Below are 25,143 nucleotides of genomic sequence, written 5' to 3' on the forward strand. Positions count from 1 at the left end.
CATAATATTATGATAAATAAATACAAAATACTTATTAATATTTTTATAAACCTAACTTTACTTAGGGTATTAAGATGTATTTAGGTATGTAAGGTCACATAAGGTTTTAAAACCAGTTTGCAGATATTTGTGGTTAGGATAGTAGTTAGGTAGTTACTAACTAGTTACCATTATATCATTTTCTAAATAAGTAGTTATATGCTTGGGCTAGGATTCTATGTTAGGAATGTGCGTGCTGAATTTTCTAATTTTTTTTCAATTTCGTTCTGTTCGTTCTAGAAGTACTAAGATTAATCTGCAAAAAAATGTTTAGGGTTGCTCTATATAAAACATTTCAGTTCCGAAATAATAAATTTTGACTATAAGCTGTCACTCTGTACATCCTTATTTGCTATGTAATGCGGTTAGCTTTCCTAGGCGTTGGCAAGTACATATACGCTAACACCCGTTCATCTCCACACGCTTGCCACTGCTTGTTGTTGCAAGCATGTGATGCCGCCATACTATACATAGAGCTGTATAGAGCTAGTAAGTTGGCAGCATTGCTTGTTTTGCCTTTGGTTGCCTTCGCCACAGACTGACCATAAAATATAGAATATCAATCATAATCATCTGGCAACGTTGGTTAGGGATGCACCTGATCCGATACAATAGTTATCATCGATACGATGTGAAACGATAGTTTGATATATTGGATCGGAATAAATGGATTGTAATTAGTATTCACTTATCGTCATAGATGAATGATCAGTCATTTTGGATATTATACTTCACCCACCCACCCACCGTCTTGGAATTCTTCTTCTTCTTCCTTACCTTATCCCAGGCTACGTGGGGTCGGCACAACATGTCTTCTTCTTCCACTCATTCCTGTCATTCGTCAACGTATTATCCACCTCTTTTTCACGCATATCCTCTTTCACGCAATCCATCTTTTCTTTGGTCGTCCTCTCCTCTTTTTTCCTTCCACATGCATACTTAACATTCTTCGAGTGGCATGGCTTTCTTCCCTCCGCATTATTATGCCCATACCATGCCAGCCTATTACCCCTCATCTTTTCTACCACTGGCGCTACTTTCAAACTTCCCCTTATATATTCATTCCTTAACTTATCCATCCTTGTCACACCACACATCCATCTCAACATTCACATTTCAGTCGCATGTACTCGCCTTACACCCGTCCCTTTAACCGCCCAACATTCTGAACCATACAATGTGACAGGACACTAACGACTGTTTTATAGTATTTCCCCTTAAGTTTAAGGGGCATTTGTGGGTCGCATATAGCACCTGAGACCTGTCGCCATTTCATCCATCCCGCATTCATTCTATTGTTCACGTCTCGGTCAATATTACCGTCGTTTTGGAAGAGCGAACCGAGGTACCGGAAATTAGAACAAACGGGTATCGTTATGCCATCTAGAGCAATTTCAGAGAAACTAGTCTCAGTTTTAGGCCTCTTATTGCCCTCACCGCCATGACACGCTGCGGTCTCCGCAGCAGAGGTCTTGTTCGGATGGTCAGGGCATTTACCCAGATAGGAGCCCCGTATAGGGCCATCAACCGTATCACACCTGTGTACAGACGACGGCAGCCTACATCTTACATCTGGTCCACCCAGGTTTAACAAACACAAACCTAGTCGAGCCTATCCTCGTATAATTCTATCGTACAACTGCGATCCGAATCGATTCAAAGTATCGATACAAATATAAGAAACGTGCATGCATCCCTATTCCCTAGTCCCTACCCTACGCTGGATTTATAATGATTTTGATTTGCGTGGTATGTAATTTTCTTGTGTGTTTTGTGCAGATGTGCTAAAATCTTAATGTGATTTGTGGTTAACTGAGACATTTATATTACCTACTGTTCCATGTTAGATTAATAATGGATAAAATACCCAGGACTCATGAAGGTAACCCATTTTGATTCCTAAAAGATTTACACTCTCGGCCATGTTAACTCTGTGGCGTTTCATTATCAATAATTTATTGGTCTAAAAAATTAGATATATTGAAATCTTATCCGTGTGTTCTAGTGTTTCATTATGTAGGCTAATGTAATATTTTGTAAATCGTAGTATTATAAATAATTGACAGTACCAACCTACATCAGGAATCATGATCAACCCATCAGCTACCTACCGAGCACAAGTTTCCGTCCTCAAAATGAGAATGGTTTTAAGGCCATAGTGTGCTACGCTGGCCCAGAACAGCTTACCACTCTTTGGAGAACTCTCAGGGTGGCAGGTTTTCTCACGATGTTTTCGTTCACCATTAGAGCAAATGATATTGTTAAAGCACATATGTAACTCCGAAAAGAACTCTCAGGCATGCAGATTTTCTCACGATGGGATGTTTTCGTTCACCATTAAAGCAAGTGATATTTATTTACTTAAAATACATATAACTCCAAAAAGTTAGAAGGGCGTGCCTGGGATCGAACCTCCGTTCTCCCAAATAGAAGGTGAATGTCTTAACCACTAGGCTATCTCTGCTTTTTCACCGCTATCTACATACCATACAAAATAATTTAGAAACAGAGTAATTACCCACATGCAATCTTCTGAAGTAACGCAAAAACCACACTGTAAATATCTTTTATTATTTAGGTCATCATGATCATCAATGTAAATGTTGGCTCCTGCACTTTCTATGGTTTGTGTGGTGAATGGATATCACACCAGAAAAACAAAAGTGAAAGGAAACGATGTCACACACTGTTTAAGTGCTTGAATTTAATTTACTTTCTAGATTAAGTTTTTAATTTTTATTCAAACAGGTTGCTGTATAGACCCCGGTTTCACCTGAGTGGAATTTTTGAAAATAATTGTCAATGTTAGGGTCAAATAGCCAAAAATCCTGAAACATATTTTTTCATTTTTAACCAATACCCTTTAGTACTTCACCAATTGACATTATACTTATAATTTGAAAAATACATTCATAAAAGACTCATACAACCTTTTATCCCCCTTAAGGCTCAAAATTCCAAAAATCCTTCCTTAGTGTCTACATCGTAAAGGAACCTAATGTCTAAATTTCAAGTTTCAAACCCCAGTGGTTAGGCTATGCGTTGATAGATCAGTCAGTCCGAGCAAGTCTTTTTATAGGTATTGATTATGTATACAATTAAATTTAATAAATAGTTACATGTGTTGCTTATTGTTGTAGCCATAGAGGCACAGATACGAGAAATACAATCAAAGAAAAATGAGTTGCCAGAAAATGGTTCAGGAAAAGGTGTTTCGCTTGGTGATGCGTACTATGATAGTGACATATATGATAATGCAACACAAAAAGGAAAATCCAGATATGATGGCTATGTAACATCTATTGCTGCCAATGATGAAATCGAGGATGAGGATGTGGAGAATGTCCCGATATCACAAAAAAGACCTGGTTACACTGCACCAGCATCATTACTTAATGATATAGCACAGGTATGCATAAAATAATGTACTAGGCACACTTCTGTCATCTTTTGACTAAAGAGCTGTTGAGCCAAATCAATAAGTAATAGTTTTTTTTGGCCAGAAATAACAAATATCTGAATTAGTTTTTTGAGTTTTCTTGGGTTTGCATTGTGTTACTGGACATAGAAAATACTACTATACTAATAAGTCTTTGATTTGATTAAACATGCAGTGTCGAATTGGGTGGTGTGCTTTTTTACAAATTTATTTCTGCTAAATAAAAAAAAAAAAAAAAAATATTCCAATAATTAGTCTATGCATATTATTAATAATTTTGCTCATACAATAGGGTGTTTTACCCTTTTTCTTGTGTCTTCTCTTGTGTTAAAAGTGTCTTAAATTGATCCTAAAATTATAATAAACTACTTACCAAAAAAATTATTTGATCGATAAGTGCAATAAAAATGCATTTAAATTTTGCATGTCATATTTCGCAGCGAAAATGCTACTCCGCATCTTTTTAGGTTCATGAGCTGTAGTGACGTTATGTTACATGGATTAGTAAGCAAATTGTGTTTTCTCAGTAAAATACAACAATTTTAATCCATGTGACGTCACAGTCTGAACTAATAACTTTGGATATTTTATAATTTTTATAGTGTTTCTTTTTACCTACACTTGAAGGAAATTTCTAAATAATTTTAAATACACATCAAAAATTGCGAACCTGCAGGAATCGAACCCGCGTCTCCTGGGATATTTATCGAACAGATAAAAAAGTGAAATCTTTAAAATGAATTATAAAATTCAATATATAAACTGAAATTAACATATTTGATTACTTATTGCTAATACTGTCTTGTTTATACATGTTTATATTTTTTTCTCGTTTGGTGTAAAATACCGTATTCTTTTTTATTTTTCAGAGTGACAAAGATTATGACCCATTTGCAGACAAAAGAAGGCCTACAATTGCAGATAGAGAAGATGAATATCGCCAGAAGAGGCGTCGGATGATTATATCCCCTGAACGCTCAGACCCATTTGCAGAAGGTGAGATTAACTTATTGGAATAGACACATTTTTAACATGCAACTATGCGACAGAACAAAGACACTACTAAATTACTAATATAATATGTGGGGTGGGAGGGTCAGTGGAAAGTGTGTTTGACCCATAAAGGCGATTGTCCATGGACATGCTACTTTTGTTGTAAATCATCAAATGGGCCTGATGCAACTGATGTTTGCTGTGTGTGTGTGTGTTTGTGAACAGCATCCACAGCAATAGAACGCCACCTTTTTCCACCAAGTTTAAATTGCTTTTACATATCATACTACCTACATATTATATGTAGACATTTTCAAATTTTTTGAATATTACGCACCTAATTAATTTTCTTGCAAATTCACATAACTTTATGTTTATCAGGGCTCCATACCCGAAGGGTGCCAATGGGACCCTATTACTAAGCCCCCGCTGTCTGTCCGTCTGACCATCTGTCTGTCAACGGTCTGTATCTCATGAACTGTAATAGGTAGAGAGTTGAAATTTTCTCAGAATGTGTACTTCTATTGCCACTATAACAAAAATAATGAGAATTCAATAATAGTCACCATGAGAAGTGTCATTTCTTGTATGATGGTACTCCTTCTCTTGGGTGGTGTTGGGTTGCACTTGACTGGATATGATACATATTTCACTTGGTTGCAGGTGGGAAAACTCCAGATGTTGGCTCTAGGACCTATACAGAAATTATGAAAGAGCAATACCTCAGAGCTGAAGAAACTGAAGTAAGTATTGTCACCAGATTTATGTATTTTTATAGGATTTCAATGTTACATTCTTACACAGGTTTTTTATTGCTAGAGTCATAGTATAATGAATGTTCAAGTTTTACCTGAATTTATTTATTTATAACTATATTTAATTATTACACTTTTTTAGTTGAGAAAAAAACTATTAGAGAGAGCTCGAGAGGGAACTTTAAAACCAGTGGCTCAGTCAAATGGAGAGAGTGTAAAACCGGCTGCTGCTAAACGCAAAGGTCGCTGGGATCAAAGTTCAGAAGATACACCTTCGGTGAAGAAAACAGTTCTTTCAGTGACACCGAGCTCTCAGACTACACCATCATGGGAAAATGAGGTAAAACCCCAAAAATACTTAGATTTAAATGTAGTTTATAGTTTTAAACAATAGGTTTTTAACCAGGCATGTCATATTTCAGTACTATGAGGCCACTAAAGATTGTGAAATAAATAATTTCAAAAAAAAAAAACTACTTCAATAACGCCAATTATTGTACAACTGAGATAAGCGAAGCCAATCGAGCGGGATGAAGACAATGCTATAATATAATGTACATCGACCTTTAGAAAGAGACAGTGGTTTTGTAAAGCATTATTTCTGTCGTTGAGACCGACAAAACGTAACATGGGTATGAGTGACAGGGACAACGCTCTACAAAGCTGAAATCTCATTGTAAAGGTCGATGTACATTATTTTATGCCGCGTCCTGTACTTTGTGGGCGACGATAAATTGGCGGGGAAGTGAGTGTGCTTCTTTACGAGTTAGTAATTTGTGCTAAAACAGTGTCTATGTACACAGCGCGGCGCATGGGAAGAGACGCCGGGCGCGGGTGGGCGCGGCGCGGACACGCCGGGCGCTACGCCATCGGCGCGCGTGTGGGACGCCACGCCCGCGCACCTCACACCCGGCCATGCCACGCCGGGCCGCGACACGCCCGCGCAGCACGCCTCGCGCCGCAACCGCTGGGACGAGACGCCCAAAACCGACAGAGGTGAGATCTAATAGGGCCAGTGATATGCATATCTACAGGATAAGTAATAAGTGATTCAATAGCGGCCCGAAAAATTAAGCAAAAATAATATTTTGACCTTATTTACTAACAGGCGAGTATTATATGTATAGTTTGTACCTTATAGGTGAACTATGGAAAACTGAAGTATAGTATGGATTATGTTTGAACAGAAACGCCTGGGCACGCGAGTGGATGGGCCGAGACGCCGCGCACTGACCGAGGCGCCGGCGTCGACACTATTCAAGAAACGCCCACGCCCGGCACCAAGCGCCGCTCACGCTGGGACGAGACGCCCGGCGCCACGCCTGTGCCCGCAACGCCCACACCGTCGCACGCCACGCCCTCGCATGCCACGCCATCGCATGCCACGCCGTCGCACGGCACGCCCACGCCACACACGCCCGTCTTTACTCCTGGTGGTGTGAGTATTACAAACATTACTTATGAATGTCTCGCATACATAAATATATTCAATGATGCCCGCGTAGATTTAGGTTTTTAAAAAATCCCGTGGGAACATTAAGGATCCTGGGGGAAGTTTTTGATTTTCCAGGACTAAAGTAGCATAGGATGCAAGCTAACTCTGAATTTGATCAAAATAGGTTCCTCGTTTGATGTTGTCCTGTCCACGCAATGGACAACAGCGTAGAGTTCTTTATCTATAATGGGGAAAGAATCCTAAAAGTTTATATACATAGAATTTTGAATGGAATCATATTTGTTGCAGTCGACACCGGTGGGCGTCAAAGCTATGGCCATGGCCACGCCCACCCCGGGGCACATTGCGGCCATGACGCCGGAACAGCTGCAAGCTTACCGCTGGGAAAAGGAGATCGACGAACGCAACAGACCTTACACTGATGAAGAGCTAGATGCCATGTTCCCAGCCGGGTACAAGGTTTTACCTCCCCCTGCCGGTGAGTGCATATTCATTTGAGCTATAGCAATTCCATTTTTATTTTTATTTTCAAATTGATATAAGCAAGAAAAAGGTAAAGGTGATCCACATCAGTAATCAATCACAACTTTAGTTTCAGGACACATGTATTAAACGCCAACGCCTTACTCTCGGAAACTCCGTCGACCTAACAAATGTCAAATGCGATACATGTGCTTATAAAATTATAAATAAGATCAGAATCAATTTTAATAATAAAATTTTTCTTTCAGATGAATGATGACAATAAGGTTTTATTGCCCATGCCGTCGGATAGAAAGCCACATTGTACTTAATTACCTCAGTTGCTGTTTCGCGTACCTAAAAGATCGCTTGCATGCTTATGGGTGTATCCACACTATATAACATATCATGTTATAGAACATTGTATTTTATGTTTTAATAGTCTGAACGATATATGTTATATAATTATCGCTGTTGTGTTTACATTTTTAAATTAATGAAAGGACGGTTGAAGAATTTGTTGGTAATTTCACAGAAACTAAAATATTCTATCTTATTATTTCAACCTTCGATATATTCGGTAATAGTGAAACAATCAGATCTTTTAATTCAGACTTTGATGTCAGGAATAATTTTTACATTTTTAATGCCCACTTTTAATACACTTTAATACACATAACACACACTTAATTTTAATTCAAAATAAATCAGTGGTAGTTTCTGAAAAGTTGCATAACATTTTTATATCGCATTTATATTGAAATGCGGCACTATGTCACAAAACCACTCATATAGAGCAACAACAATAGTGTTGGACATGTTATGCAACAAAAGTTTTATAACATGTTATGTAATGTGGACACACCCTAATATCGCTTGCTTCAAGCCATAGAGGTGTATCTACAGTACCCTTTTAGGAACTACAAAAAACTAAATACTTTGGATAATATTATTTCAATCATATTATGTATTTCAAAAACGATTTCATTATTTTCTTATAATATTGTAGCTAATACTGGAGTTAAAGTAAATTTGTTAATACACCCCCTATGGTTTGAAGTCCGCGATGTGTTACATGAATTGTTAGCGTTTGTACCCTACGCGGCTGAATGTACTAACGGTATATATTGTCGCCCAGGTTATGTTCCGATTCGGACGCCGGCGCGTAAGCTGACCGCCACGCCCACGCCTTTGGCGGGTACCCCAATCGGCTTTTTCATGCAGACGGAGGAAGTGGGCGGCAGCGCGGCGGCGGCGGCGCGCCTGCTGGAGCCGCAGCCCAAGGGCGCGCAGCAGCTGCCCTTTATGAAGCCCGAGGACGCGCAGTACTTCGACAAACTGCTCGTCGACGTGGACGAGGACGCGCTCTCGCCGGATGAGCTCAAGGAGCGCAAGATCATGAAACTCTTGCTGAAGATCAAAGTGAGTGTTGACACATTTAGGTTGATGCCTATGTCAAAAATAAATTATTTCTTGGGAATAATTAAATAGAGGGTCTTCCAATTCCATTTTAAATTATCGATTTAACTAAATATTATGTCAAATTACGTCAAACGTTTATGACGTCACTTCTATGTATTTCATACAGGCTCACTTACTAAGCGAGCGTTTTGACATTTGGCAAGAAGTTGCTGATTTCACTAGTAGTCATCATCCCTATGGTCAACACATGGTTAAGAGCCTCAATAGCTCACTCAACTGGTAAAGGAGTGGACTGAAAACCGAAAGGTCGACGGTTCAAACCCCGCCCGTTGTACTATTGTCGTACCTACTCCTAGCACAAGCTTGACGTTTAGTTGGAGAGGAAAGGGGAATATTAGTCATTTAACATGGCTAATATTCTTTAAAAAAAAATTGTACTAAATTAGTATAGTGAATATATTTTGAGCACACACTTGCCATTTTTGCACTATGTTTCAAATGTCATGTCAAAGATACTATTTTAGTCCTTAATCTAAGGGTAAACCATACTTTTGACATCACAGTTGACACATACCTACAGCAAAAATGGCGAGTGAGAGAGTTAGAGGCCTATATTCAAAGTGGTAGGTGGTGGTAGTGGAAAAAATAACTAATTTTGCTCCCACATGCTGCTGCATGTTTCCGATTAAAATGTAGGTATGTGGAGCAGTTTGCAGATTTTTTTATAGTGATTAAATTGTATCTAATGTATTTCTATTTCAATTTATAAATACTCAAAAAGCATATTATAATGAAACATTAATGCTAATGTGTTTATAGTTCAAATAAAAAGCATCCAAAAGTAGCCATATTTTGCGCCGTTAAACTTGACACCGCGATTTCAGAATGGAACTCCACCAATGTGCAAAGCGGCACTCAGACAAATCACGGACAAGGCTCGCGACTTCGGCGCGGGGCCGCTTTTCAACCAAATCCTGCCCTTATTGATGAGCCCTACGCTTGAGGACCAGGAGCGACATTTGCTCGTTAAAGTCATTGACAGAATCCTGTACAAATTAGACGATTTGGTTCGTCCTTACGTGCACAAGGTAAGAAACATGAAAACTTATTACTTAAGAAGGCTGGTTTATAAAATACTAGATGATACCCGTGACTTCATGCACTTAGATATTTTTTAAGATCCCTGTTGGAACTATGATTTTTACAAAAAATACACAAGCCTAATGCCCATTCCAGGATGCAAACTTAGCACATTTATAATATTAGTATGGATGAGTGAATGTTTTCTATCTAAATAATTTTAAAAAAAGATTCCGACGAATTGAAAACCTCCTCCTTTTTTTGAAGTTGGTTAAAAAGATTTTTTTTTATACAATGTGGCATGCCAGGCCTTAAGCTAGTAATTTCCACTAATGTATGTTTTGTTCACAGATTTTGGTTGTGATAGAACCTTTACTTATTGATGAAGACTACTACGCTCGCGTGGAAGGTCGTGAGATTATATCGAATCTGGCCAAAGCTGCCGGCCTCGCTACCATGATCTCCACCATGAGGCCGGATATTGATAATATTGATGAATACGTTCGTAACACCACTGCCAGGGCTTTCGCTGTTGTTGCATCCGCCTTAGGTAATATGATCATCATTATCATCATCATCTCAACTCATCGCTGGCCTGCTACTGAATGAAAAAGGCTTAAGCATTTCTGACTGCCTGTCAGTCTGCCAATCCTACCACTTGGCTATTTTGAAATAGAGATTGAGAAATTATTTTTTTCATAATAAATGTATACCAATTTTGACTTGTGCAATGCAACATTATTCAACAAGTATGTCGAATTTACTATGTAAATGTTTTAGGTATCCCGTCACTGCTGCCCTTCTTGAAGGCTGTGTGCAGATCCAAGAAGTCATGGCAAGCTCGGCACACTGGAATTAAAATTGTGCAACAGATCGCTATTCTGATGGGGTGTGCTATATTACCACATCTAAAGTCACTCGTGGAGATTATTGAACATGGTATGGGTTTTTTTTATCTATCTATATATTCATATAAAAGAAAAAGCCGACTGACTGACTGACTGACCTATCAACGCACAGCTCAAACTACTGGACGGATTGGAATGAAATTTGCCGCCGCAAGGATCGACGTGATTTTTTGCATGGACATCATTAAGATATGGGCTAATTTTTATTCTGGGAAATCGAAACAGTTCCCACGGAATCGTTAAAAACCTAAATAGACGCGGGTGAAATCGCATGCATCATCAATTATTAGTGATGTTAATAAAAGAGTAGAATATTTTGAAAATAAATAAATATAAATTTAATTTTTCACATAAATAAACGTTTTAATTTACAGGTTTAGTGGACGAGCAGCAGAAAGTGCGTACAATTACCGCCTTAGCAAGCGCAGCCCTCGCCGAAGCGGCCACGCCCTACGGTATCGAGTCCTTCGACTCTGTGCTCAAACCCCTGTGGAAGGGTATCAGGACCCATCGCGGCAAAGGTCTAGCCGCCTTCCTCAAAGCCATCGGTTACCTCATTCCTCTGATGGACGCCGAGTATGCCAACTATTACACGCGAGAAGTGATGCTCATCCTGATTCGTGAGTTTCAGTCGCCCGATGAGGAAATGAAAAAGATTGTGTTGAAAGTATGTACTTGCTGTAAAAAATCTTTGTATGATTAGTAATTCTACTATGGCAGGGCGTCAAAATAATATATCTTGTTTTGCAGGTTGTCAAGCAATGTTGTGGTACCGACGGTGTGGAGCCTCAGTACATAATGGATGAGATTCTTCCGCACTTTTTCAAACACTTTTGGAACCACCGAATGGCCCTTGACCGTCGCAATTATCGACAACTTGTCGACACTACAGTGGAAATAGCCAACAAGGTTTGTATTTGTTTGTTTGTTTTGTCTTACTTTACTGTCAAGTTATGGCAGTTGTTTTTGCTAGCCTAACTTTTCGTTAATAGACCAACACCTCCAATAATCTGGCACTTACAAGGACTTACCTGAGGACTACAAGTTGCGAAAAATCATAAAATATGTTAGTCATTAAAAAAACATGTAGAACATGGTCACAAACACATTTTATTCCCTTTATGAAATGCTTTATTTTATTTATTATAAATTTTTCTATACCACGTTAGTTTTAGTATACGCAAAACCAGAGAGTAGTTTGTTCAGAATCAGTAACAGAATTAGTTAGATTCTACTGTGTAGTTTTTTATTCGTTTTTAACACAATTTATTTCGTCTAGGTTGGTGCGTCAGAAATAATAAACAGAATTGTAGACGACCTTAAAGACGACAATGAACAGTACAGAAAAATGGTAATGGAATCCATTGAGAAGATTCTTGCGAACCTGGGCGCAGCGGACATCGACTCCAAGCTTGAAGAAGCTTTGATTGACGGCATCCTGTATGCATTCCAAGAACAGACTACTGAGGTGAGTGTTGGAACTGTGTATGCTTGAATATATATATAAAAATTAATATTTGTCTATCTCTCTGTCTGTCTGTTCGTTACCGTATTGTTCGTAGGACTGAGTTGAAACTTTACACAGTTGGACAGGTTTCCGGTTAGAGTGCTGGCTGTTTGGACGAACTTAAACTTTAAAACAAGGCCATTAGAGTAAATTTTACAAACGCGAGAAATGCGGCCACGCTACGTCTCTGCGTCCTTTCCTCGCTACTTCCAATGACGCACGGGCAGTGAGTGGCCGGGCGGTAACAGTCCGATTTCGGCGCTGGCTAGAAACCTTTCTTAAGCTTGGTATACACCTGTGTTTTAAGCGACAGTGCTCTCCTTAAATTGATGGCTCATTTTATTTATACAAACGAAAGGGAATCTGCATATAAATCTGGATAAAATTGATGGGCCGAAAGTGATTTTTAATTTTTTTTTACATTTGCAAATAAACAAAATTATCACAATAAAGTGCGGATTGTGGTATTTGATAATAACATTATTTTTTTCGTTCTTCCCCTAGGATGTTGTAATGCTAAACGGGTTCGGTACAATAGTGAATCAGTTGGGTAAGCGAGTGAAGCCATACCTGCCTCAGATCTGCGGTATCATTCTGTGGCGCATGAACAACAAATCTGCCAAGGTCCGTCAACAGGCTGCCGATCTCATCTCTCGCATTGCTGTTGTCATGAAAACTTGTCAGGAGGTAAGATGCACTATCCACAATCATACTAATTTTATATGGAACAGTTCTGCACCTGTTCTATACTAATATTATAAAGAGGAAAGATTTGGTTGTTTGTTTGTAATCAAACACTACTGAACTGATTTTAATAATTGTTTCACCATTCGAAAGATAATATCTAAATCCAGAAGTAAGGATATAATTGCATATGTAATGCGGACAAAGTCACGTTAAATAAATTGATCAACGAAAAAAAGAGTTGCGTGAACAATGAACATGAACATTTGACAGACTAGCGCAGTCTTTATAATTATACATTCTATAGCTAATTCTGTTGTACATAATCTCTAAACTAAAATGATCTATGATGATGAATCTAAATATATTATTGGATAGCTGTCGGGTGGTAATACGGTCGCACCCTTCCACCAGACCAGACCATTATTATGCAGTTAGAATACGATATTTTACACTAGAGTTTTCACAAAGACAATTTATTATAATAATGCGGCCAGCTTTAAACACTAATTTGTTATCAACAGGAAAAGCTCATGGGCCATCTCGGAGTGGTGCTGTATGAATACCTGGGTGAAGAATACCCGGAGGTGCTGGGCTCTATCCTGGGTGCTCTGAAAGCTATCGTCAACGTCATCGGCATGACGAAGATGACGCCGCCCATCAAAGATCTCCTGCCCAGATTAACGCCTATTTTGAAAAACAGGTATTTTATACAAATAATGTGGCTAATTCCGTTGTACACAATCTCTAAACTAAACTAAAATGGCACGTCTAAACCGATTGCTATCCCTATCATAATGTTGCTTTCGGAAAAGGATAGCACTAGATTTAGACCTTCTAATTTAGTTTAGTTTAGAGATTGTGTACTAAAGAATCGGCCCCAGTGCCGCCGATTCTGTTGTCTCTCTCTAAACTAAATTTAGAGTATCTGCATCTTTTTCTTTTAATATTGCTAAAAAAGGACAGAACACGAATTTTACATTTAAAGATACCTTTCGGGGAGACGCAGGTGACTTGTAGGTGTGCGGGGCGTCTCCCCGCCTCATACGGGGATTGCTATCTCAACTTGTTGCAGACTATACATATATTTTATTATTAATTTATTCTTATGACCTTTTGCAGACATGAAAAAGTGCAAGAGAACTGCATTGATCTAGTCGGACGTATTGCAGACAGAGGGCCCGAGTTTGTCTCGGCGAGGGAATGGATGAGGATATGCTTTGAGCTGCTGGAGTTGCTGAAAGCGCACAAGAAAGCCATCAGAAGAGCAACGGTCAACACGTTTGGCTATATCGCCAAGGCAATCGGCCCGCACGATGTGCTAGCTACCTTGCTCAACAATCTCAAAGTACAAGAGCGACAGAACAGGTACGAAGTCAAATTTTTAATTAAATAAATTAATGTTTTTTTTTCTCTGTAAAGTAAATAGTGTTGGGACAAAAAGAGACTGATATGAATCACTGACTCAGTATTGTTACTGTCAGTACAGTGCGACAAGGCTCTCTTGGCACTTGAATGACATTGACAGGGGGGCGCTGTAGGAGAACAAAGGCTTAGAATATTCAAACAAGACCAAAGGGGACACTTGACGGCAACGTTAGTTCCGATTTTCGCCACGCACCATGATAGCCTTGTCGCACTGTACAGCACTCGTTAGTCTACTTTAGTGGTTAATAACTGAGTTCAAAAAGTATAATATATAATATATTATATTGGCGATCACAATAGATCGGATACGGTCGAAGTAATGCAGGGTATCCAAAAATCTGCATAGCCCCAAAGAAGAATAAGAATATATGTATGTATTAAATAGAATGTATACTTAGATACATATTTGTATTATGAAAACTGGGCGAACTTAGCTTAGAATAGAGAAGTGGGAACTGGTTCATTGACTCATTCAATCTGCACTGTATCACATCACTATTACTATAAATATGGCATCATTACCTCACTCCTAACGCCAGTTACGCACTAATCCGATCCGAGTCCGTGTAAATACGTTCCTTTTTGTTTTCTATGCTTATGACATATGTCATAGATATTTTTGATATCCGTATTTCCACGGATTTGGATCGGATGAGTTCGTGATCGCTGTAAGGCGTCGTATGACTGTTATCGTTTCTTGCAGGGTGTGCACCACCGTCGCCATTGCTATAGTAGCAGAAACCTGTTCCCCGTTCACAGTGTTGCCAGCTCTCATGAACGAGTACAGAGTGCCAGAGTTGAATGTGCAAAACGGAGTTCTCAAGTCCTTGTCATTCTTGTTTGAGTATATTGGAGAAATGGGCAAAGACTACATTTATGCGGTCTGCCCCTTGCTTGAAGATGCTCTTATGGACAGGTAAAATTATCTTTGTTATTTTTTAGGGTTTCATACTCGGGCATTCCATATCACATGAACCTTAGGTAGAGAGCTGAAATATTCACAGAATGTATAATTTCTATTGCCTATAACAAAAACAATAAAAAAAATAAAATGGCCGCCATGTGAATTACAAAAAATTAAGTTTTTTTTATTATGGTGATAGTATGGTATGGAATCCTTCCTGTGCGAGTCGGACTCGCAATTTTTTAGAGATTGATATATAAATCTACTAGCTGATGCCTGCAACTTCGTCCGCCTGGATTCCTGTTTTTTTTTTTAAATCGTATGGGAACTATGATTTTCTGTGATAAGTTGCCTATGTTCAGCTCCGGGATGCAAGCCATCTTTGAACCAAACGTCAAAATCGGTTACATGTATGGGCCATGAAAAGAGAATAGACAGACACGCTATAATATAAATGCGAAATTGCGTGTGTCTGTCTGTTTGTTAGCTTTTAACCGATTTTAACGAAATGTGGCACAGAGATGCCTTCTACTCCTGGGGATGAACAAAGGCTACTTTTTATTCCAGAAAATCAAGTTTTCACAGGATTTTTAAAAACCTTAATCCACACGAACGAAATCGTGGGCACCAACTGATGTACAATAAAAAACTACAATATAATAAAATTGAACAGGGATCTCGTCCACCGTCAAACCGCGTGCGCCGCCATCAAGCACATGGCGCTGGGCGTGTACGGGTTCGGCTGCGAGGACGCGCTCGTGCACCTGCTCAACCACGTGTGGCCCAACATCTTCGAGACGTCGCCGCATCTCGTGCAGGCCTTCATGGACGCCGTCGAGGGCATGCGCGTCGCGCTCGGGCCCGTCAAGATACTGCAGTACGCCTTGCAGGTACGAACCACGGAATACCTTCCAGATTCAGAATGATCACTTCCTGAAGACATTTCATAAATAGTGACGCTTGGTACGACGCACTCGATGACTCCTCCCCCTCTCTCTACGTATCTCTGTCTCCCTCCCTCTACGTATCTCTATCTCGCTCTCCCTATCGCTATATATCTATCTCTTTCCCTCCCTCCCTCCCTATCTCTGTTTCTCTCATATTGATACCAATCAGTCAAGTCCGAATCGAGTTAGAATTGATGAGATTGCAGTCAAAGGCTAACATGTCATTGAATAAATGAAATTAAAAAATTGAATACATTTTTATAGTAAATTCTCAATTTAATTTTAAAAGAGCAGTAGCCAGCCTTTAGTTTTGTAACTTTACTGTTATTTTATTTTCCAGGGCTTGTTCCACCCAGCGAGAAAGGTGCGCGACGTTTATTGGAAAATATATAACACGTTGTACATCGGAGGACAAGATGCGTTGGTCGCCGGCTACCCAAGGATACACAATGACCCAAACAATCACTTTGTTAGATATGAATTAGATTATTTGTTGTAATGCGTAATTTAATACAAACAGTATGTGTGAAACTAGAAAATTGTTTGATTCAATATAAATTAATATAGAACAGCATACAGTTTATTGCTTTTCTCCCTAATTTACTAGGTAACTGATGCCGATGATTATAAATGCGAAAGTGTTTGTTTGTTGGTTTGTCCTTCAATCACGTTGCAACGGATTGACGTGATTTTTTTCATGTGTATAGATAAAGACCTGGAGAGTGACATAGGTTACTTTTGATCCCGGAAAATCAGAGTGCCCGCGGGATTTTTAAAAACCTAAATCCACGCGGACGAAGTCGCGGGCATCGTCTAGTATTACATAAAGCATAGTTACTAGTTTTCCTATCAGATAATAATTTTTTTATACATTTTCTTCGGAAACGTATTAGAAATCACGTCATGACGTGCCAGACATAGAATGATGGCCACCGCCTGCCAGACACCATTAAAAGTTTAATAAATTGTTAAAGTTTAAGAGTTTATATGTTCCTTTTGTGCTAAAATTGGATATAGGTAAATAAATGCGAAGAATAAATCGAGAATACAATCATTTATTTTCGAATAATACCAAGCTCATAATACTAATATACCAACTTAAAATGACAAAAAGAATCGTACGTGATACCTACTAATAAATAATTAACCTACTTGATATAAACTTTTAAAGGAACTTTAAACAAATTATATGACTAGATTTTAAAGTGAGAGTTCAGCAATAGGCGCCACCAGCTTCTTTTTACTTAAAAATATAGTCAGTTTTAACTTAGTTCTATAATGATAATAAGTAATTAAATTAATAATAAATCTTAAAAACTTTGGATACTTTTGGAAAATTGCTTGTTATACAAGTTTTTTTAAGTTTCACTTTTGGATTAGAAAACTAATTTTCTAAAAGTAAAAAACTGTTAATACATCATACTTAAAGTTATAAGGAATGTTGGATTTAAAAATGAGTATCAAAAAATTCGTAAATAATGTGGCCAATTCTGTTGTACACAATCTTTAAACTAAATTGAACAGTCTAAATCTATTGCTATCCTAAATCCTTTTCTTCAGGAAGCACTAAATTACATTATTAGACCCGTCATTTTAGTTTACATATTGTGTACCTATGTCCGCTACAGGTCGAGATGGCAATCGGGGTATGAGGCGGGGGGGACGCCCCGCACCGGGATAGCGCGGGGCTGTGCGGGGCGTTCCTTCCCCGATCGCCATCTCGACCTGTTGCGTACTATACAATGAATTAGCTACAACCCTAATAAAATACAAATCATGTCATAGAATATGTCTAATACTTGTAACATGATTGTAAGCAATAAAATGAGCTTCAATATCAGTAATATAGTAATTAAGTATTAAGGCTGGGACAAATAAAACGCGATGTGCGCCGGAAAAGAGTCCAAAGCGGCTCCTAGAAGTTCTAATAAAAGGAACCATGAAATACGAATGAGATCCTCGTTATTGTAATCGATATGCAGTGAAACGTACTTTATAGTTCCTTATGACAAACCGCGCGTACGCGCGCATTCCCTGTTAGAGTCTGTCTAGTGAAAGCTGAGTGGGAATTTTGAGTCATGTATCCCCGTGTATAACTACAAATAAACTTATACTGATACTTTATATTTATTAATATTTATCTATGCTGACTGGCTTAACTTAAATCTATGCATTAATCCTGATTTTGACTTGTTGATATTGCAACCCAGTTAATTACTCATGGTATAGTCATTTTAACGCTATGGGTCAACTATTATGTCAAAAGTATGGTTCAGTACTTTTGACATGAAATGTGACACATAAAGTTAAAATGGCGCGTGAGAACTCTGTTTTAGGGTTCCGTGCCTCAAAAGGAACCCTTATAGGATCACTTCGTTGTCTGTCTGTCAAGAAAACCTATAGGGTCCATTAACCTAGAATCATGAAATTTGTCAGGTAGGTCTTATAGCAAAAGTAAAGGAAAATCCAAAAACCGTGAATTTGTGGTTACATAACAAGAAAAAAATTAAAATGTCTGCATGAACAAATAATGGTATTTTCAACTTTCCAAGTAAGATTACTACACCAAGTGCGGTACCATATGAAAGGGCTTTTACTTGCACATTCTAAAACAGATTTTTATTTATTTTTATGCATAATATGTTTTTGATTTCTCGTGCAAAATCCAATAAAATATGACTGTAGTACGGAATCCTCGGTGTGAGTCAGACTCGCACTTGGCCGGTTTTTTTACGCATTGTATGTACCTACCCGTCAGCTCCATTATAATTTTACAGATATTACGCGGTTTCTATTCGCTGTATTACAATAGATTTCACATTCAGTCCTCTCGTATTTGTTAGATTAGTTCTAATAAATATAAATCCTTCAAAGTTAAGTAAAAAATATATTAATAACTAAATTCAGATCAAAATCAAGTGAGGTTATAAAAACAACAAGGGTCATTTTCTAGTGTTGCAGGTTTCTTAAAATTCACTATCAGCTTTAGTTAGACAGACTCTACGTTTATCCCTGCAGCTGCCGTATCGCCATGTGTCGGCACAGGCCTTTAGCATCCTCTAGCTGTAACATGAACTATGGGTCCACAGTGAACTTGCTGCCAGGCGATTCCAGTCGCGTTGTGCGACGTCACTCCAACCCTTCGGTGGAGCGTGCCGTCGTTCCGAACACCCCACACTTCCTGATCCATGCACGTCACGTGCTTGAATGGTAACTCACAATCTAAGAAAATAAAAAAATAACCTTAAAGTTGATCGCAAATCACATGATGGTTGTTTGCGGGTGTTTTGTTTTTTTGTTGTAGCATTTTACTTTTATTTTGATGTCTCATACACATCTGAGAATAATACGTCTACAAATATTTATCGGTAGGTAAGTATCGATTGCACTACATCACTATTAAAAAGCTATAAAAAACAGGCAACACACGAAACGTTATTCTTGTCGTCGGGATTAAAAAATAGACTAAGTCGGAAATCTAGGTACTACTTTTGCAGTGGCCCAAGGAAACGGCCATGAATTCGTAAAATAAAATAACACAAATATTGTGCACCTGTTAAATATTTCCACTGTTTGCCCTCCTGCTGGTGTAGTGAAACTTCCATTCTCACAGCAACAACCCCATTCATAAGTACAACCCAAGCGGCATTGTATGTCAGCGATACTAATTTAATCCCAGTTCCGGCCTTAGAATTAAATGTGAATGTGCTCTTTGGGGATTCTATTAACTTCCAGTTCGATCCTCCTGGGTTCTCGTTGGAAACACCTTCTCGGTAATAAATTTCTCCTTTACGACCAACGGCCCAAATTACATTGTTGCATGTGCTGATGGACACGAGAGTGTGGGGGCTATTTATGTGTTCCCAATGAAGACCCTAAAAATAAGAGCCAAATTATTTTTTAAACTTCGATGGTAATTCTTACCATTATGGGCAGCGCCAGTTCATTAGTATACCGATAGTTTGCAGCCTAAGCTGTAAGTGTTTTAACCGGAATGGGATATAATTATGGCAATTTATTAAACCCGCACTGTCCGATTCCCCGGTATATGTGATGTCACCTCACTAGAAAATTGCCATCTCGACCTGTCACGTTCAATAGAATATTTAGTTTTGACAAAACTGAGGTTTATTGGTATAGTGCTTAAAAAAATTTACTTAACAATTATTACTTTATATTTTAGTTAGTAATTAGTAATAGTCTTATTACCTACCGTTGGGGTGGCAGTCGTGACTCCAGTCCTATATATTGCTTCACCAGCTAAGGTTATAGCCCATACAGAAACAGTTTTTTCATTTCCCTGTAATAAGAATGATTTTAATTTTATATCCTTTTTCCCAGCTCACCATTTTTGTTTTCAGCTTGATTTCTTCAGTTTTCCAGAAAAAAAATTAGCATGTCTTGTGTCGTTTTTTAACCGACTTCAAAAAAAGGAGGAGGTTCTCAATTCGCCGGAATCTTTTTTTTTTTTATGTATGTTCCCCGATTACTCAAAAACGCCTAGACCGATTTTGAAAATTCTTTTTTTGTTTGAAAGGGTATACTTCAAAGTTGGTCCCATTTCAATTTGGTGAAGATCTGATGAACATCTTCGAAGATAGATACTGGAACTCCTCAATGGATAAGAGTAAATTGCTCGCGATCAGTGTAATAGCTTAGTAAACAGTAGACTTTTAACCAGTAAAAGTAAAGTATGTAACAAACTAAAGTATGTCCTACAGAACAAAAAAAGAATTATCAAAATCGGTTCATAATTGACGGAGTAATCGCGTAACAAACATAACATAAAAAAAACATAGTCGAAATGAGAACCTCCTCCTTTTTTTGAAGTCGGTTAAAAAACAGCTTGTGCAAATTATTATCCTATATCACTTTTGCTAGATTTGCGAATGCACGACCAGGCTTGAGAAAGTGACAATTCTAGCTTGTAAAGTGACTATCCTATATTACATAAGCTAGATTTCAGAATGCATGATCTGGTTTGCGAAAGTGACTATCCTATCACTACCTACCAGTCTTACAACACTATTTCAAACTATACCTACTAACCCATAATGATATATCTAGTAGAGCTGTGCTTCCAGCACGAATCCATGGACCCTCTGTGACTATCTGAGCTTTACGGTACCATCTTCTACGGCGAACACAGTCCGTAAAAACTTTCTTTCCATGATACGGTGCTGGGAAATCAGTAGCATACTGCCACCCCTCATTATCAACACCACCTGGTGTATTGTAGTCAACCATCCATTCTGAAATCTGAAATAAGTTACAATATAGATATTGGATGCTGTTATTAAAAGATGACCTTTTAAAAAAATATTTAAATTAGTCTGCCTATATAAAAGTATGTATCACAGTAAAATATACCTAATAGTTTAGTTATTCTAGCTTTCAATGCTACATAATATGGCAAGCTTATGTTTCTTACCCAATGCCAATGACGACCAAGTAGTTTTGTATGTTCCCTTGTTCTTTTGTGTTTGCCTGTAACATCACTCCACATATAGCGATCAGTTGGAAGTCCAGTGGACGTATAGCCGGACAAAGGATTCCATCGCTGGTTTTCATATATACAGTAAGTTTGTGTGTCTGTCATTGAGTGAATACCATCGCTTCCACCAATTCCTGCAACATTTATTGACACTAACTACATAAAGTAATTTGATTCCCCAATAAATTTGAGACTTACCTTTACACAAGTTTAAAAACTAATAGTATGCTTGCGAAAAAATCATATTACACAATCGAAGATAATGTAAATGATAAAAGAGTGTGGACTTAAGTCGCAGCTTGCTCCATTAATCATCAATTACAGGGCATAATATTATTTTAAATTGAATCTTTGAAAAGAGTAACCGCCGAGTTTCTTGCTGGTTTTTCTCGCAAAGCATTCTGAACATGATGGATGAATTTGACGATTCCAAAGAACTTACTTGTAAAAAGTTTAATTGAATAAAAATCTTTCTACTTCAGGTTAGACAAGTCTGTCCTTGTGCAGGTCTTAATTAATTATGTAAAACCCATTAAGTACCTACTTATTAATATAACTTCGAAATTACCTTTAAGAATTCCACCACCCCATCCACCAGTGTAGACCCATACTCTGTGGTCATGAGATATTCCCCAAACTACTCCATTTTGGCAACTCTCTAGTTTCCTTAAATAGCCTCCCATTGTCCGCCAAATCATTTCATCTGGGCCAATAATAGCACTTGTAGAATAATACTCCATAGTATATAGTTTTAGAGGACCCAATATTAATACAGATGTTATACTTTCTGGGCTTAATCTGTGTTTAAATGAGCAAAAATGTGAGTCATTGATATTAATGATGAATTCCTGACTATCACATATAATTTTAACTGAAAATTCTTGGCCAGGTTTTAATGGTAATGGATGTCGCTCTTCATAGTCCCACTGCCCAGATTTCTTTGTATTGCATACCACTGTAGATTCATCAAATCTAACATTGAAGTGTAATGGTATTTCAGTCACCTCTGTTTCAATTTTATGTCTTTGTTTAAGAACTTCTGGGCCTTGCAAATTGATATGAAATCTTTTAATCTCATCGAACAGACAACCTGTCAGTTTCAAAACACTTCCTGGCAGAAAATTGTTGTGCAGTGTTGTAGTGAAACCTTTCACTATGTCTTTACCAAATACTTGGAATTCTTTTACATATCTGCCATTTTTGTCTACACTGCTTTGTGCTGTTGTTGGATCCCAGTTGAGCACATCTCCAGAACTTGTTATAGCCCATATTGAGTTATTGGATGGTTTCCCAGACAAACCGTTTATTTGTGATGATATGTCTATCAAAACACTAAACCATTCTTCTTGTTCCATTTCTGAAATAAATTGAATTTTTATAATTCTTTGGCTTTGACTAGGGATGGTTAATGTTATCCTTGGACATCCCGGTTCGGATGATGATGTTATACTCGTGAGTTCTCCCAAATTTAATATAAACTTTATGGTCCCATCTGGTTGAAATACTGACAAAGTTCCAGCATTTTCGATAGCATGCCAATACAGTGACAATATACAGTCTTCACCGGTGTTGTTTTCACCAACTAGTCTTGCTTCACAACTACGTGTCCACCCCTTTTCTTCGATCGCCAATCCGAAGTTGCTGAGATCAATATTAAAGTTGTTTCGGTTTTTCAAACAATCCAATATTTGGAATCGCCATTTAGCTGTTATATCAGAGTTATGTGCATTTTTACTATCTGAAAACCAGTGGGGTACTTGAACTGCATCTATAGAACAAGCACCAGCTTCTACAAATGTCCAGGTGGTGTCGCATGTGCCCCAGGCTGTTTGACTGACTTCTTCATCAAAGTACATCCCAGAGTCCACATCAAACACGCTACTATCACTGTCTGGCTGTGCTTCCATGCCTACTACTGAGCCTACACTTCTCACTGGGCTCCATGCTCGTGGATTTTTCAGTGTGGTTTCATAGCTCTTGCCAGTTAAATCAATATTTTCTACATTTACATTTTTTTTAGGTCTTAATTCCTTAGATGGTTTTAATGGTAAAGTGTTTTCAATAGGTGCAGAGTGTGACTCTTCCCAGGAGTTGCCTAAATTAATGTTAGTTTTAAGTTCTATCGTATTTTCATTCAATAAACTAAGACTATGATGTTTAGGATTCGATGCAGATGAAATGATACTGGCCGAGCTTGATGTTCGACTCAGTTGCATATTTGCCTGCACCATCCTCCATCTCTTGCCTGTGAGTTCTGCAGGTGTTATTCCGCTGCGCCAGTACACACCTTTATTAGATTCTCCTATTGCAAAAACTTGATCATTGATACCAATTGAAATATGTAACATATTACCATTGATTTCTAACCACCCACTTCCCATAGCAGCAGTTTCTGAATGTCCCACGGCATTCCCTTCGATGCCTTTTCTAAACCACACTCTAGAATCAGAGCTTACAGCCCAAACTGCATTAAAACCAACAGATACAATTGTTAATTTGGTTTCAACCGGTGACTTAACTTCGAGCCAAGCTTCTCCTGTAGGACAGTCTTTGTTTATGCCTTTTCTGACTATAGCCCTGCCTGACCACAGTAATGCCCACACTAGACCAGTGGGTCCCACGGAAATTTGTTTAATGTCACAGTTTGGGGGAATGCTAACATTAATCCATTTTAAACCCTCTGGAGATGTTGTGCTAACACCAACTCTGTACATGACGCGGCCCTGTGCTGTGATGGCCCACACTGATAAAGTGCCGGGAGCAGCATAAGGTATTGAATTACCACCAATACTAACATCTATGAATGGTTCCTGGGTAGGGTCCTTGTGAAGAGGGGCTATAGCACACCATGAATTCATTGCACTAAACTTTCTATACCTTATCCATTTCCTTCTTCTTACACATGACTTCCACTGCTTCACTGCCCCAAATTGAGCAGGAAAATCCACTGCATAAGTCCAACCATCATGATCTAATGGCTGACCATCCAGCGCAAGCTCGAGTTGCCAATCGCCTTCCCACTGCCAAGCCATAGAAGGCAGCCTAATACATTCTATGGATCTGTCTTTTGTCCCATCTTGTGAAGAAAAATGATAACGATCTGTAGGCAAAAGTCTTCCACTGAAGCCTTCCAATGGTAGCCATCTCTCATTTTCGTAAGACTCTTCTTTAACTCGAATAGGTATTTCTAACCCATGAACGTGCAGGTAAATTTGGCGGTCTCCACCCACTGCCCATAAGAAATGTGGAACAGCCGATAATGTTTTAAATTCTAAACCGAGATACATGAACTCTCTCCAACATGATCCACTAGTAGAAAGAGCATAAACTTTACCTTCGTTATTAATCGAAAATAAAAGTGAATTGCTACTCATTTCGAAATTTGTGATCAGTGATGTGATGATCAACAAACAAACAGTATTTTTGATCGGGTTTTACTATTTTAAGTATATCCCATTCTGTGTATATTCCGTGCTAACAACATTATATTACTAATGCACTGCATAGATGAATAGTTAGGTAGTTCTTTTAAAATAATACAATTTTAATTTTTTTACTAAAATAAGTTTAAACAATTCTATTCCGTATTTTTTAATTTACAACACAGACTACATACACATAATTA

The 25,143-nt window shown here is 38.2% G+C and overlaps 2 protein-coding genes across 2 annotated transcripts; one reads left to right on the top strand and one right to left on the bottom strand.

Moving 5' to 3' along the window:
* The first annotated feature begins 1,743 nt into the window (after positions 1 to 1,743).
* On the top strand, positions 1,744 to 16,593 carry Sf3b1 (splicing factor 3b subunit 1). The gene is made up of 21 exons (XM_034984574.2): positions 1,744 to 1,921; positions 3,180 to 3,448; positions 4,348 to 4,474; positions 5,135 to 5,214; positions 5,369 to 5,566; positions 6,030 to 6,222; positions 6,414 to 6,664; positions 6,971 to 7,160; positions 8,283 to 8,566; positions 9,451 to 9,654; positions 9,998 to 10,196; positions 10,427 to 10,585; positions 10,929 to 11,221; positions 11,305 to 11,463; positions 11,834 to 12,022; positions 12,566 to 12,748; positions 13,270 to 13,448; positions 13,868 to 14,113; positions 14,877 to 15,089; positions 15,751 to 15,967; positions 16,365 to 16,593. Exons 1-21 carry the CDS (start codon positions 1,894 to 1,896, stop codon positions 16,521 to 16,523), a joined length of 4,020 nt encoding a protein of 1,339 aa, XP_034840465.1. The 5' UTR covers positions 1,744 to 1,893; the 3' UTR covers positions 16,524 to 16,593.
* A 2,304-nt stretch (positions 16,594 to 18,897) lies between these two features.
* Pex23 (peroxin 23) lies at positions 18,898 to 25,113 on the bottom strand. Its single transcript, XM_034984576.2, has 6 exons — positions 22,087 to 25,113; positions 21,456 to 21,652; positions 21,074 to 21,283; positions 20,238 to 20,324; positions 19,578 to 19,899; positions 18,898 to 19,246 (listed from the first exon to the last, which is right to left on the bottom strand). Exons 1-6 carry the CDS (start codon positions 24,890 to 24,892, stop codon positions 19,074 to 19,076), a joined length of 3,795 nt encoding a protein of 1,264 aa, XP_034840467.1. The 5' UTR covers positions 24,893 to 25,113; the 3' UTR covers positions 18,898 to 19,073.
* Between the last annotated feature and the right edge of the window lie 30 nt (positions 25,114 to 25,143).

Source organism: Maniola hyperantus, chromosome 3 (assembly GCF_902806685.2).
Source record: "Maniola hyperantus chromosome 3, iAphHyp1.2, whole genome shotgun sequence".
NCBI lineage: Eukaryota > Metazoa > Arthropoda > Insecta > Lepidoptera > Nymphalidae > Maniola > Maniola hyperantus.